Source organism: Larus michahellis, chromosome 3 (genome assembly GCF_964199755.1).
Source record: "Larus michahellis chromosome 3, bLarMic1.1, whole genome shotgun sequence".
In the NCBI taxonomy this organism is placed as follows: Eukaryota; Metazoa; Chordata; class Aves; order Charadriiformes; family Laridae; genus Larus; species Larus michahellis.
Window position 1 is genome coordinate 89365501 of NC_133898.1, and position 13807 is coordinate 89379307.

Here is a 13807-nt window from a genome sequence, read left to right on the forward strand (position 1 = left end):
TTGTCAAGAATGATGAATCCAGTGCTCTGAGAATTTTACTGTGACAAAAGAAAGTTAACAGAGGAGCACAGGAAGAAATGTCTGGCCTAGAAAACAGGTGAAAGCCAGAGTTTTGTGGGATAGTAAGTATCTAATAAGAGTTATCTATAACCCAAAGTTGAGAGGAACAGGGCAATGTTTATCTCTTGACTTGTATCATCAGTTATTAACTGTCTTTAAAAGGATTTCTTGTCATAGAGGCAAGCTTCCATGTTATTATCTCTCCTGCTGACTGTATAGGAGAACAATAGAGAGGAGAGAAAAAGGTAAGGTGTTTTTGAATTAGTGGTGATAACTTTTCAGTCTCCCTCCACTTAAAACTCAGGGGAAAAGAAGACATTGTTCTGGTGCTTACGGTAATAGTGGTTTCAATCTCAGAGAGTCAGTGTGGAATTACTGGTTTACATTTGTGCTTGCCATCGTATCACTACTCTAGTTCCTTTTAATTCAATAAATGTACTCATTTACAGTTAGTCATAATTTCCCTCTAATACGTTATTGTCATTTAATACTATACAGTTCAAAAATAAGGAAGATGCTGCAGAACTGCTGTTTAAGATTATTAAAAGTATTCAGCATCAGCCTGAAGATACTGTCTATGATATCAATAGTACAACTTCAATTGACTTCAAACAAACCACAGTTAGGCCAACACTGTAGTGTACTTTAGAAAATCCTGGCCATCAGGCTTTGTCTTCATCTTTTTGAATCCTCTGCACAGTGGCCATGCTTAAAAACACAGCAGAGGTTTAGCAAACCTAATGATGTGACAAGTCAGCTGTAGATCTGACTATGACCTGATGTTGAATGTACATCTACACTAGACAACTTAATGCAATAATGAGAAGAGCAAGCATCCAGCATTTCACAAATTAAAACAAAAAACACAAAAACCCAACAACTTGCACATGTTATGACTGTCTCTATTGTTCCAGATAATAATTGTCTGCAGATTGCAAATTAAAAAATATGTGTGAGCAAAGAGATGCTGTATTTTCTGAATTTGTTTTTGGTTTGGGAAAATCAAAACTCAGTTTTGTTCTATTACATCTACTGAAATACAGTGTGTATACATATAAAAAAAAAAAAAAAAAAAAGAAAAAGAGTTACACCTAGTTCCAGAAGATGCTCGTAATAAAATAAAAAACCAGAATGAGATTTAGAAGCATAGTTTGATCTATCTTTTTTTTCTTAAACACAAATCGGAGAGAATAAGAGATTAATAAAAACTAGGCTGGAGGGAACATTGGATCATCTAGCCTTACTCATTTATTACAGGTCATTAAATTTCACCCTTTACCCCTGTACTGAAGCCAACAGTCCTTGCTTGACTAAAACATGCCCTGTATTTAGTAAAAGCATAGATTCCAAAAGGTATACTCTCTTGATTTGAAGATGTTGAGAGGCGGAGAATTCATTTCTCTGCTGAGTTATTCCATTCATTAATCATGGCCATTTGGTTTTTAAAAAAATGCCTTATTCCTAATTTTTGTTTGTCTGGCTTCTTCTTGCAGACATAAATCTTGTTATGGCTTTCTTTACTAGATTTTAAAGTCCTCAGTACTCTATATTCCCCATCTATGATGATATCTGTAAGTTAAAAAAGCCCTTAAAAAAAAAATAAATTCAGCACATCTCTTGCTGTACATTTCTCCCTGTGAGACATTTTCTCTAGACTGCAAGTAGTTTCTATGGATTTAGCTACCTCATCTCCACTCTTAACCCCCTTTCAAAGTTGTGAATACTGAAATTGCACACAGTTTTCTAATACCAGCCTTACCAATGCTGTATGTAGCTATGTACTCCCAGAAAACTGTATTTTCTATTTCCTTTCTTTTTTTATACCAGTTAAAAACCAACACAAAATAAAACAAAACAAACAAAACAAACTACTAAAAAATATTTGTCCGTTCACCAGTTTAGTGTCTAGGGATTATACAACATAAAACTCAAACCCCTAAGAAACATTCCTAAGTGAATAGGTGAAAAACATCAAAATAGTCACAAAAGTCCATCTTATTAGTTGCCAGAAATCTGTTTAGAAGCATAAGCCAATTCCTGCAGATTTTATGAGGTAAAGCAAGTCCTTTAAGGAGAAGCTAGGTTCACAACTACACGGCTGCTACAGAGGCACTGTTCAGATACCCTGCCCTGAGTTTACATTAACTACGAGAAGAATGCAGAGAGAGAAATCATTCCGGTTAAGCTTCCTGCTCTTCTCTAACATGTAGCTTCCTTGTCAGGCAGGTGAGGCCAAAGATAAAAAAAGGCGACATAGCTTTGGCTGGAGTTGAGCATGTATTTTTCTTGGAAAAATTTAAGCAACATCGTCATATTTTAGATGCTTTTCATGTATGTAAAATGTGAGAATAGGGTGGATAACCCAACAGCGTTCATCACTGAAGGTGTTAGGTCAAAACATTGGCATTTCTTCCTAGGTTAGAGGAAACATTTTCCTTTAAAGCTCTGACAGAGATGCCAAAACCCACCTGAAAGGACAATTTCAGGGAATTAGCAGTAGGCTTTATTTTTTAAAATTATTAATTTCTTCTTGGCCCCAGTATTGCTTCAACTAAGGTAGATAGCTGCACCTCTGTAGCGAATAGTTTGGGTTTCTACCAGCCTTGTCCAGATTTTATCAGATAAGAAAGACAGAAGCTCTTTGTCTTGTTTAAAAATTCTATGACTGAGTTCACTTAATTAAATGGAGGAAAAAAAAGCAACCCCTCAACCTCTTTCCTTCTCAAGTCCTGTTACAAGTCACATCTCTATAGTGAGGCACTAATGACATCATTTGTAGCCATGAGCCTGCTGCAATAAACCAGACACATAATTTCAGTGTGGCAAAGTGTAGCATCTCTCTTATTAACATCGGCTCTGTTTCTTGTTTCATCACAGGAAAAAAATCTCCCTTGTCAAAGAACTGCTGTAAGACTTGCAAATAACTGACTTCAAACTGAGAGAAGCTTAGCACAGCTATTAGTGGAAGGCTCCCTTTTGACTCACTTGGTAAACCTGCTTTCTATACACCCCCAGGGTTCTGGTTCGAGGACTGGCTGAGTGCACACACAGCAAGTTCAGTTACCAGATTTAATCTGTCAGATGCAAACAGCTGTCATATCCATCTGTAGGACATGCTGAAAGGGTGGAGAGATCAAAACCTGAGATTCCCTGTGAGCTTCCAGGATTAACAGTCCCTGAAGTACCAGAGATCTAAATGAACAAATCTAAGTGAGCACAGGATGAATCCAGGTAATTTGGCAGGTCTGAGACAGGCGTATGGCAGGAAACATTGCAGAGCAAGAAAAACATTTATGCTTTTCTTTCAAAAGTGATTGTGAAAAATGTTCATTTTCCTGTTGTGCTTTCTGCTCACCTTTAGCAACTGGCCAGGCAGTTGTCTCAGTGTCGCTACTGTTGTGCTGTGCCGTCTGTAGGAATGCTCCTTGGCAGCATTCCTTTGACCATCTCTGACATTTTTGTCATAAAGAATAGCCAGTCCCTCCCTTCTGTTGCTAAGCTAATTCATTCTCAAGACTGAGATTTATCCTCTGCCTCATTTCCCTCATATCTGACTGCTGAGCTTTCAGCCTATCTTGTCAATATCTTGACTGCATGACTGAGTTGCTACCTTACAATTTTTACTGTGGGGAAGAATGTATCCATTGACATTCGTTCAGAATTTACATTCAGATGAACAAATGTTTGTTTAATTTTCATGACTTCAGATATGGCTGATTCAGTGCAGAATGTTTAAAAAGGTGAGTCATGGAGCACATTTTTTTAATTTATTTTAAGTTGTTAAAGACCTCAAGCCTGCAATGGAGTAATAATATGCATATAGAGAGAGCTCCTAATAACTAAAGAGACAATCCTAGTGAAATTTATGTTTGGAGAGAAGGATCAACACAATGTGTTTGATTAGCTGAGTTGCAGTTTCTATATAGCTACTGAAGACGCTTCAAATACAGTCAATGCAAAAAGGGGAAAAAATTGCATGTAGCTTGTCTTGTTTGAGATAATTACCATATAAAGTCATGCAAAGGAAAAGGAAACAGGAAGAATTTACTTCATATTTGAAAACAAATTACTTTAAAGAGGCAACAGAGATCACATTTTGAAAACTCACCCTTCTTTAATAGGCACATCTAAGACACTAGACATCACCCTATGAATACCACCCTTATCATATCAGTATTTGCAAATGCATGAAACACACTTGAATTTAACTGCAGGCCAGCAAGTAAAAAAAAAAAAAAAGCCTCTAAGTAAGGTCAAATGCTTCAACTGAGAAACTTCTAATAAAACAAAGCCATAATGTTTTAGTCTTCAAGTATGCTCTGTTAGTTATTTGCAATCGTAATCAGTCTTTCTTTTAAAAAACTTTTGAAAGTTTTGAACAATGACACAAAATTAGGGTTGTGATGAGCAGTTCCCCAGAGTTTTGTTCCAGAAGTCCTTCAAAACTTGCAATCTAATTAAAGCTCCTAAGGAAGCAACATTCTTCTGTGGACAGTAATTGGAATATCAGTCACAAAAAGCAAGGGTAATATGTTATAAGCATAATCAGGTTAGCTTTAAACAGGGTAATGTAGGCACCTCTAATAGTTTAACCACAGCAATAACAAAGCTATTTTGAGCTTACAGCCATGATTTATTGGCAGTTTTGAAGCCCACACTCATCTATGTGTTCTTGTGGCTTCTAATGCTTTAACCAGTTTTAAACTAGTCAGTGAATATGGACTTGATCCTACTGTGGCCAACACTTCAGACTTAGTCTTGAATTGCTCTCTTAGGTCTACCATTCAGAATTGAGAAATAATTGCTTTTCTCCGTGCCATTTTCCAGTTTTGCCATTTGTAGACTAGGAACAAGCAGATCCCTTGTAAAATTGCTTTAAAGGCTACGGATATAAACTGACAGAATATTCTCAGAACGTTTGAGGGGAAAATAAGATTTTCTAGCATGAGGAGCAAACACAATTGGGTGTGGGCTATGTTCTGTGCATAAATTTCAAGCAGTCACTGGTTAGTATCCTATCTATTCTGCCTTCTTGCTTTAATAGGCCTTGTTGAGAATAATGTAAAATGCTCTGTAAGCATTCAAGGCACTTCAGCCAGTTTAATTTCTCCAGTGTATAGCAGGCTCCTGATGCATAAAGCAATCCCATCTAAGCCAAAAGATATTAACTGTGATTATGAAAAACCTGTATGACTAAAATGAGTTCTGAATCAGTCCTGTAAAACCACATGTTAACAAAACATTAGGTCATACCTACCCTGTGCTTTGTGTACGTATATGTTACAGATTTGAAAAGGAGTCGCAAAAGGCAAATACAGCACTTGTCAAGCAAGAATCTTGCTCATTTTCATTGGCTTGATATCCAAGATTTCCTCCTCTTCTCTCATCTACCCTCAACCAACATAAACAAAAGGACAGACTAATATTTATGTTCCTCAGCCGCTCAAACAGACCAAACAAAACCCCCCAACCACCCCTGTGCAGACATTTTATAGAGCACAGCAGATGTCCAAAACAGCTGACAAGACAGGAAAATGTTAACACTAACACCGTAACAACAAGTCGAGCAGAATTTTGCTGGTCGCGGGCTGCTCAGCAAGCAAGTTCAGGGAGTTAACAGCAAAACTGCTGCATATATTTAAACTTTGCGCTGCAGGTCATGTAAACATTCCTTTCATGGAAACTGTGCTGGGAATGTAGAAACTCTCTGACCCTGCTGTGTCTTGCCTATAAGGTTTATCATAATACTGTGACATAACTACATATTGTATCTGTCAAAAAGATGGCATCTTACTGTTTAAGAAAACCAAGCTCGTGTTTATCAGTGGAATCTGGAGAAAAGCAACAAAGCAGCCCTGTGCCATTGGAAACATTTCCATTGATCTCAACATTTTTTAAAAACAAATTGTTATTTGAAAGTGAATCTAAACTATAAGACTGGAACAGGGTTTTTTCTAACAGTAATAAAAGCAGGTATGGAATTGAATAGGGATACATGGTCTTGAGGAGTTCAAATCTCAATTAAACTTCTCAGGTGGAGTACCAGTGCTTCCACAGATAATCAGGAAAAGAAATGGTAACGTTTCATTGTATGTATCATTTCTTTGCCTTTTTCTTATTTTTCAGAGGCAGGGAAGTTGGAGATTATACTACAGCATTATAGGCGTTTCGCTGCAGTCCTGAAGCAATATGTCATTGCCAGACACTTTATCTGTCACTTGCACTCTTGCCCATAGACAGCAGTAGCCTTCTGGGAGATTTCATGGTGACTTTTTTTTTTTTTGCCAGGCTGCAGCAGGTGTGAAGTCACCACAACTCTATTAGCTCCACTGTGGCAATGAAAGCACATTATTATAATAGAATTGGATGTCTACTCATTACTAGGGAAGCGACTTGCTCCAGGACTTGCCCTTTTTCTATGTAAGGCCACACTTTCCTGCCAGCTCTTTTTCAGAGGAGGGCTCAAAAATGAAGACATCAAACACTCAGCTGGAATCCAACTGCATTCCACCCTGCCATCCTCACAGACTGGACCTGAAAAGCCCGTCTTCTCTTATTTCAGTCTTGACAAAAGCAGGACAATGGGTGGCTATTGGTAAAGTCTTTTTTTTGCAGTTAAGAGCCATAAGCATTATCCCAGGAATCTCCATTCACATGATGATAATGCACAGTCACTCTCTCCTTGTTTAGACTACAGCTCAGCCTATCTCAGACCACCTCTTATTTTCTTTCTTGCTTTTTAATCCTTGGCTTTACCTACTGAGCTATCTAACAACTGAACAAACTAAATAGGAAAATAATTGTGGTAAGTCTAAGTGCATCGAAGCCTTAGACAAAGATGCCTTGCCTTTTCCCCCTCAGCTCCTAAGCTATATTGGTGGGAAGGAACTTCCAAACAGACATGTTTAAGACTGCTGAATGAGCTTCTGGAGCCTAGAAGGGGTCAACGTATTCTGTGGAGAATCATCTGTCCTTCAAGGGTAAATGGAGTCGATCACAAATCTTCTTAGCACTCAGCTTCTTAATGGGCTTTTTGCTCACTAGTCTGCATTTACACATGAGGTTATTACTATAAAAAAAGAAACCCTTTTGTGTTGTTTAAGAATTTCAGCTCCTAATTATTTTTTTGTTTGTTTGTTTTGTTTTTTTTTAATAAGGGTGAAGAATATGTTAGGAGGTTCAGAAGCAAACTTTTCTCTTGCTGAGGCTCTGTCTAAAAGGATGACAGAAGGTATGGTTATGTCTAAAGAAAGATTGCCTGAAGAAAAGCTTTCTTCTTTAGCAAAGATTTAAACTACCTGGAGTGTACATGAAAGAGAATGCTTTTTTAGATAAATCTTTGCATCTTTAAATTAAACAAATATCTGAGCTAGTAATATTTTCCTTTACTGATCATTCTGCCTCTATCCTGTCACTAGTAACAGCAATAAACAAGTACTGAAAGGCTTGAAGTTTCGTTTCCTGTAACAGTTTGGATCATATTCCAGGGAACAAACACTGCAGAGATTTCTTTTCTCCCTCTACTCCATTTCCTATGTTTCTATGCCTTATACCACTGTTTTAACAGGCTTCTGTTTACCTGTCACCTGGATTTGACTAATTCCCATCCTCTAATTCACGCCTGAAATGATCCTATGATCTACCAACTTTCCAAAGGCATCCACAGGGTTCAGTAGTTGTTGAAACAATTAACTTTTTGAAACATTGCCCAGCTTGACACTGTCTCCCATAACTACCTCATAGGTAAGCTTAGGGAATGTGGGTTGGAGGAGTGGATAGCGAGGTGGATTGAGAACTGGCTGAACGGCAGAGCTCAGAGGGTTGTGATCAGTGGCCAGAGTCCAGCTGGAGGCCTGTAACTAGTGGTGTTCCCCAGGTGTCAGTACTGGGTCCAGTCTTGTTCAATATATTCATTGATGACCTGGATGCGGGGACAGAGTGTACCCTCATCAGGTTTGATGCTACAAATCTGGGAGGAGCGCCTGACACACCAGAAGGCTGTGCTGCCATACAGTGAGAACTGGACGGGCTGGAGAGTTGGGCGGAAGGAACCTAACGAAATTCAACAAAGGCAAGTGTAGGGTCCTGCACCTAGGGAAGAATAATGCCATGCACCAGTACAGGTTAGGGCCTGACCTGCTGGAAAGCAGCTCTGCAGAGAGGGACCTGGGAGTCCTGTTGGACAACAAGTTGATAAAGAGGCAGCAATGTGGCCTTGTGGCCAAGAAGGCCAATGGTCTCCTGAGGTGCATTTAAAAGAGCATGGTCAGCAAGTCAAGGGAGGTCATCCTCCCCCTCTACTCTGCCTTGGTGAGGCCACATCTGGAGTACTGTGTCCAGATCTGGTCTCCCCAGTTCAAGAAGGACAGGGAACTACTGGAGAGAGTCCAGGAGAGGGCTACAAATCTGGTCAAGGGACTGGAGCACCTCTTTTATGAGGAAAGGCTGAGAGACCTGGGTGTGTTTAGCCTGGAGAAGAGAAGACTGAGAGGGGATCTCATCGATGCTTATAAATATCTAAAGGGCGGGTGGCAGGAGGATGGGGCCAGACTCTTCTCAGTGGTGCCTGGTGACAGAACAACAGGTAATGGGCACAAACAGGAACACAGGAAATTCTGTCTCAACATGAGGAAAAACTTTTTTAACTTCGAGGGTGCCAGAGCACTGGAACAGGCTGCCCAGAGAGGTTGTGGTGTCTCCTTCTCTGGAGATATTCATAGCCTGCCTGGATGCATTCCTGTCCAGCCTGGTCTAGGTGAACCTGCTTTAGCAGATGATCTCTGAAGGTCCCTTCCAACTCCTACCAATCTGTGATTCTGTGATTCTCTGTGATTCTAAATCCACCAATCTGCCTGTCTCATTGAGGCATTTATTCTTATACATCCACCTTAAAGCAACAAAGATGGAGAAAAGGCTGGAAGGGGTGTCCTATGAGGAGTGGTTTTGGTCTTATCTGGTTTGGAGAAAAGGAGACTGAGGGCCAACTTCATAGCTCTCTACAGATTCCTCAGGAGAAGTGGAGAGACAGATGCTGAGCTCTTTCACCTGGTATCCAGTGATAGGACATGTAGGAATGGTTCAAAACTGCACTTGGGGAGGTTTAGGCTAGACATTAGGAAGCATTTCTTTACTGACAGGGTGGTCAGACACTGGAACAGGCTTCCTTGACAGGTGGTCAATGCATAGATCCCTTCCAACTAAAATAGTCTTCTCTTCTCTTCTCTTCTCTTCTCTTCTCTTCTCTTCTCTTCTCTTCTCTTCTCTTCTCTTCTCTTCTCTTCTCTTCTCTTCTCTTCCCTTTTACATCTGCCTGTATACAAATACATTTACCAGATACACTTGGTTTAGATCACTGTTCAGTAGATAAATCATTACGGCTGTTGCATCCAACTGAGACAGTTACACAGACTAAGTACAACATCTGAGAAACTTCTGTAAGTGCATTAAGTTAGAAATCACCTTTGTTTCACCATCTGCCTCTCAAGAACAAAACTATGTGGGGATATTTTTCCCATTTAAGTATATTATCACTATGCATATTTATGTTAAGAAGGAGAAGGCTGAAAAAGTGAGTTTTCTTTCCCATGGGAAATTGTTCTAGCAAACTCCTTTTGAAGAATAATTACAGTAATTAACATGATCAGCTTTGTTCAAGTTTTATCTCTCTAGGAGAGCAGAGTTTTCTTTTTGGAGATTTTTGTCTGGACATGAGGATTAGAGTTGTCAGCAGTGATGTGTCTCTTGAAGAACAGCTATCCTGGATACAGACCATTTAGTGTTTTAAAGGTATGAATTGAGGGCAAAATCCAAAACAAGATTTAGATCTCTAAGTCTGTAAAACCACCACTTATCCTGTTCAGGGAGCATATTTTTACCTCACAAATTGCTTAGGCACTTAAGATTCTGCTACAAATCAGGCCCTGAAGCATTTGCCTCTTATCGGATGTGAGTATCTAGGTGCTCACCAGCTGCTTAAGCCGTCTGAGATCTACAGCTCTTCAGCCTTGTGCCCAGCACACTCTTCGGGTGACCTGGACTAATGCACTCCAGCAGTACAAAATACAGCAGCCATGGTCAAATTCACCAAAAAGAGAAGTCCGGTGAAGGAAGTCCGACTTCAGTGTAGGAGCTTCGTGTATCTATCCGGCATGCTCCTCTGGGAAGGAGGACTAGGGCAGTTCCCTTCTTGGCACATGGGGTCACAAATTCTCAACTTTCACTTTCAAAACAGCACAAAACCGACATTAAAAATAGTTACCGATATCCAATTTTATAGACATTCCAAGGCCAGCTGGTGTTTGACAGCTGTTTCACTTAAAGTATAACCTAGTCCAGATGTGCTCCCCATCAGGGCCTTCTGGACGCTGGGGTGTCCAAGGGATATCAGCCAGGGCCTGTCCCACTAGCCCAGCCGGGAGCAGGGCAGCTGGGGGCACCAGAGCAGCCATAGCCATGGTCACTGGGCACCTCCCTCGTTGGGGAAGGGCATGGGCCAAGGCGCAGCTGGCATGTGGGCCTCCAGATGGGCCCAGCTTGACAGGGCCTGTGTCCAGGCAGGGCAGGGTTGTGGGTAGCTGGAGATGGGCCCTGCTGTGGCATGGCTGGGGCAGGGGCTGATGGCTCTGGAGGGCTGAAATGGGGTCCTTGGCCATGGGCAGAGTGAGGGAAGCCCTTGGGAGGGGCTGGGCAGGGCCCACTACTGCCCTTGTCTTGCAATATCTGCACCACAGTGCATTCACAGGTCAGGCACCACTTTTTTAGGCTCAGGCTCCTTTGGTGAAGGAGCATTTCTGACAAAACTGAGAGGTTTCCTGTCTCTGAAGTGAAAGTCCTGATTATGAGGATGTAGAGCTATCCTCGCTGCTCCTGTGACCTTCTCTTCCTTGGCTCCCAAGCTTTAGCAGGCAGTGCACGCAGTATGGTGAGCCAGGTAGAGTATGCTAACTCATCCTTCTGCAGCTGGTCATACATCCTTGGGACAAATAGCATGTAATATTTCAACTCCCTGCTCTCACAGCAGGTTTTCTCTATACTCACCTATCAGGCAGTAGTTGTCACTCAGCCACTCCCTTCTTTTCTCGTACTATTTTTCCATAGAAAGTAAGTGTTGCTCAGTTCTGCTCAGTAGCATGATTTAAGTCCTTACTCTGAGAAGAGATCTCCATTTTCAGAAGGGATTTTCAGTTTCCCACGGACGTCTTACTGAGGGCTCCATCTACAGAACAGTCCAGCAAAGGCAGAATTACAGACATGGCTTTGTTGTCTCACCTGGTCATTTCTCTGCTTGACGTATCAGCTGTACGTTTCATTCCTAGGTACCCAGCAACAATCCTACAATATATAGGCAGCCTGAGAGCCTAACTTGGTGTTAAGACTTTGAGACATTTAACTGCTAGGTGTCATGACTCTCAGCACTGTCCAGTTATCTTTTTAATCTGTCAATGCTCAGACCTGACAACAGACGGGGTATGTTTTCCTGTTTGTGTTCCTGTTCTTCCATTTTTTATTATAATCATATGCTTACTATCGACAAAAATTAACAAGAGGAAACACATGGTGCTACTTGCTTAGAATAGGCAAATTAGATTTATATTCCAAATTAGTCTGGAATAATTAAAATACTCTCAAATTTAAAAAAAAATAGAAAGAAAAAGAATTTCTCAGATATCACTGTGGAATACCAATAGACTGAGTATGTCATTAGGAACAATAAAAAATAGAGAAGGAAAACATAATTGAATATACAGCACTCAGAACTGTTGTTCTAGCTTCTATTCTAAGTGTCCATGAAATGGTTTGTCATCTTAATGTCCTAAATCTCCAGTCGCTGTGGTTTATGTCACTAAACCAAATGTTCATCAGATTAACATTTTTACAGCAGTTTTAGTGCTCCCTTTAGAAAGCAAAAGCAAAACAAACCTCTGTAGCCCTGGTTGAATATTGCAAAACATTTTTCATTGATGTTTGAATATCTGCAATTGCTTCCTTTCATTTGGTACCTTTTATTCTTTGCAATACGTTAGCCATGGTAATTAATAGACTCTTTAGGTGATCTGATTTTATCAGATTTATATCAAACAGTCAGAAACATGACATGTAAGCAATGTAGTCAGCAAAACTGTAAGATATCAAATATTTCCAATTGAGTTAATTTGTTCTTGTTCAAGCTGATGAATTTTTAAAAAGTCAATAATCTGTAAAATAAGTTTTAAAATGTGAGAGAGAAAACATATGAGAAAATCTTGGTAAGTTTTTCATTACCTTCTATCTTTTCTCTTTCTTCAGATATACAAAAGATGAGAATTCTTCGAGAGATTTGAAACAGAAAATCAAGTTTGAATTAACTACAACTGATATTAGACTTACATGAATAATGGAAATTATCAATGAAATATTTTAATTTATTAAATTTACCTTCAGAAATATCTGACAAGAAAAGTTATGAAGGATCTATAACTATGAATAACTTCAGAAAGGATGTGTTATGCTTACTAAAGGGCATTCACAATTCTACTATCTCTCAGCAGAGTCACAAGGAAATTAACCTAAAATGTTAATCCATAAAGATATGCCAGAGACATTGTGAGAAAAGACACTGTTCCATTCCACTTCAGTTCCTTGGTCTGGAATGACTTGGGATTTATTTCACCTGGATGGCATGAACTATGTATGTAGAGAAGGGTTAAAAACCCACTACTTTTTACAACATCCCTGAACAGTAGAGAGGTATATTGCTTCAACTAAAAATATTCTTCCTCCTTCAACACAATCCAGAAATGGTGGAATGCTTTATAGTATTGTATCCCCTTCATAGAGAAGGCAATCATCCATTTCAGCAATGTATATTCAAACTGTAGCAGCAGCTGGAATTAAAAACCTGCATGTTACAGTAGTCTCTTGTACAGTATTTCCATAAAACTGAATATTCAGGAATGTTCCTGTCCTTCTCTTCCTAGTGTATTTTTTCATCCTTACTGTTATTCATTCATCTACTTTCTTTACCAGTTATTAGTTTTTCCTTCCTTTTTTTTTTTTTTTTTTTTTTTTTGTGGTATAAGATCTTTGATTATATTCTCTGGGTTTGGGGAACAAGAGGCATTTACAAAAGTCATATTAATATTTAGTGTTCTAAAAGGACATAAATATTGAAAACATGGAAAGCAAAATGTCAAAGCAATGAAGTGGTAAAAGTGTTTTAATTTTTCAAATAAAAGACATGGTGCTGTTTTTTAATATAGCCTATTACTTTGGATACCACTACATCAAAAAATAAGGTAATTTTTATTTTAGTGAAATTGTGTGAGCATTACAAAATTTTGACATTAACATCTTCTTAACTTTTAATACTTCTAATGATCTTTTCACTTCACCTGAATAATGACTGACATCTGGATCTCAAAGCCATCAAGCATAATAATCTAGTAAACGTATCAGGCAAGAAACTGGAAGCTTCATTAAAGAACCTGCTTAATTAACCTACATGTCTTCAGAAATGCTATGGACATTTACAGAAGACTCAGTGGATACAATCCTGTCATAAGCAAAGAACCATTCACGGTGTTCAGGTAGGTCTGGGCCACCTTTTGCAATTTCCAGCTTGCGCTCCTTCAGATCAGTGGCTGCTAGGGTATGCATAATTATCTATTTAATTCAGTGAAGTCAAATAACTGTGGCAGGATGACTGAGTTACTTTCATTTGCATGTGTAAAGGAAGCAACTACCTACCTTTTTTTTTTTTTACAGAAAG

The 13807-nt window shown here is 39.4% G+C and overlaps 1 protein-coding gene across 5 annotated transcripts in view; it reads left to right on the forward strand.

Annotated features, from left to right (window-relative positions):
• Positions 1–13291, forward strand: part of EPHA7 (EPH receptor A7) — a 214609-nt gene extending 201318 nt beyond the window's left edge. For 2 of the 5 annotated variants that reach the window (XM_074581111.1, XM_074581112.1), the window contains exons 16-17: positions 7218–7291; positions 12346–13291. In XM_074581111.1, coding sequence (XP_074437212.1) covers positions 7218–7291; positions 12346–12380 — 109 coding nt within the window. In that variant the 3' untranslated portion in view covers positions 12381–13291. Of the gene's footprint in view, positions 1–7217; positions 7469–12345 lie in introns of those variants that run through there. The other 3 variants (XM_074581104.1, XM_074581110.1, XM_074581106.1) reach the window with 2 other exon arrangements.
• The last annotated feature ends 516 nt before the right edge of the window (positions 13292–13807 follow it).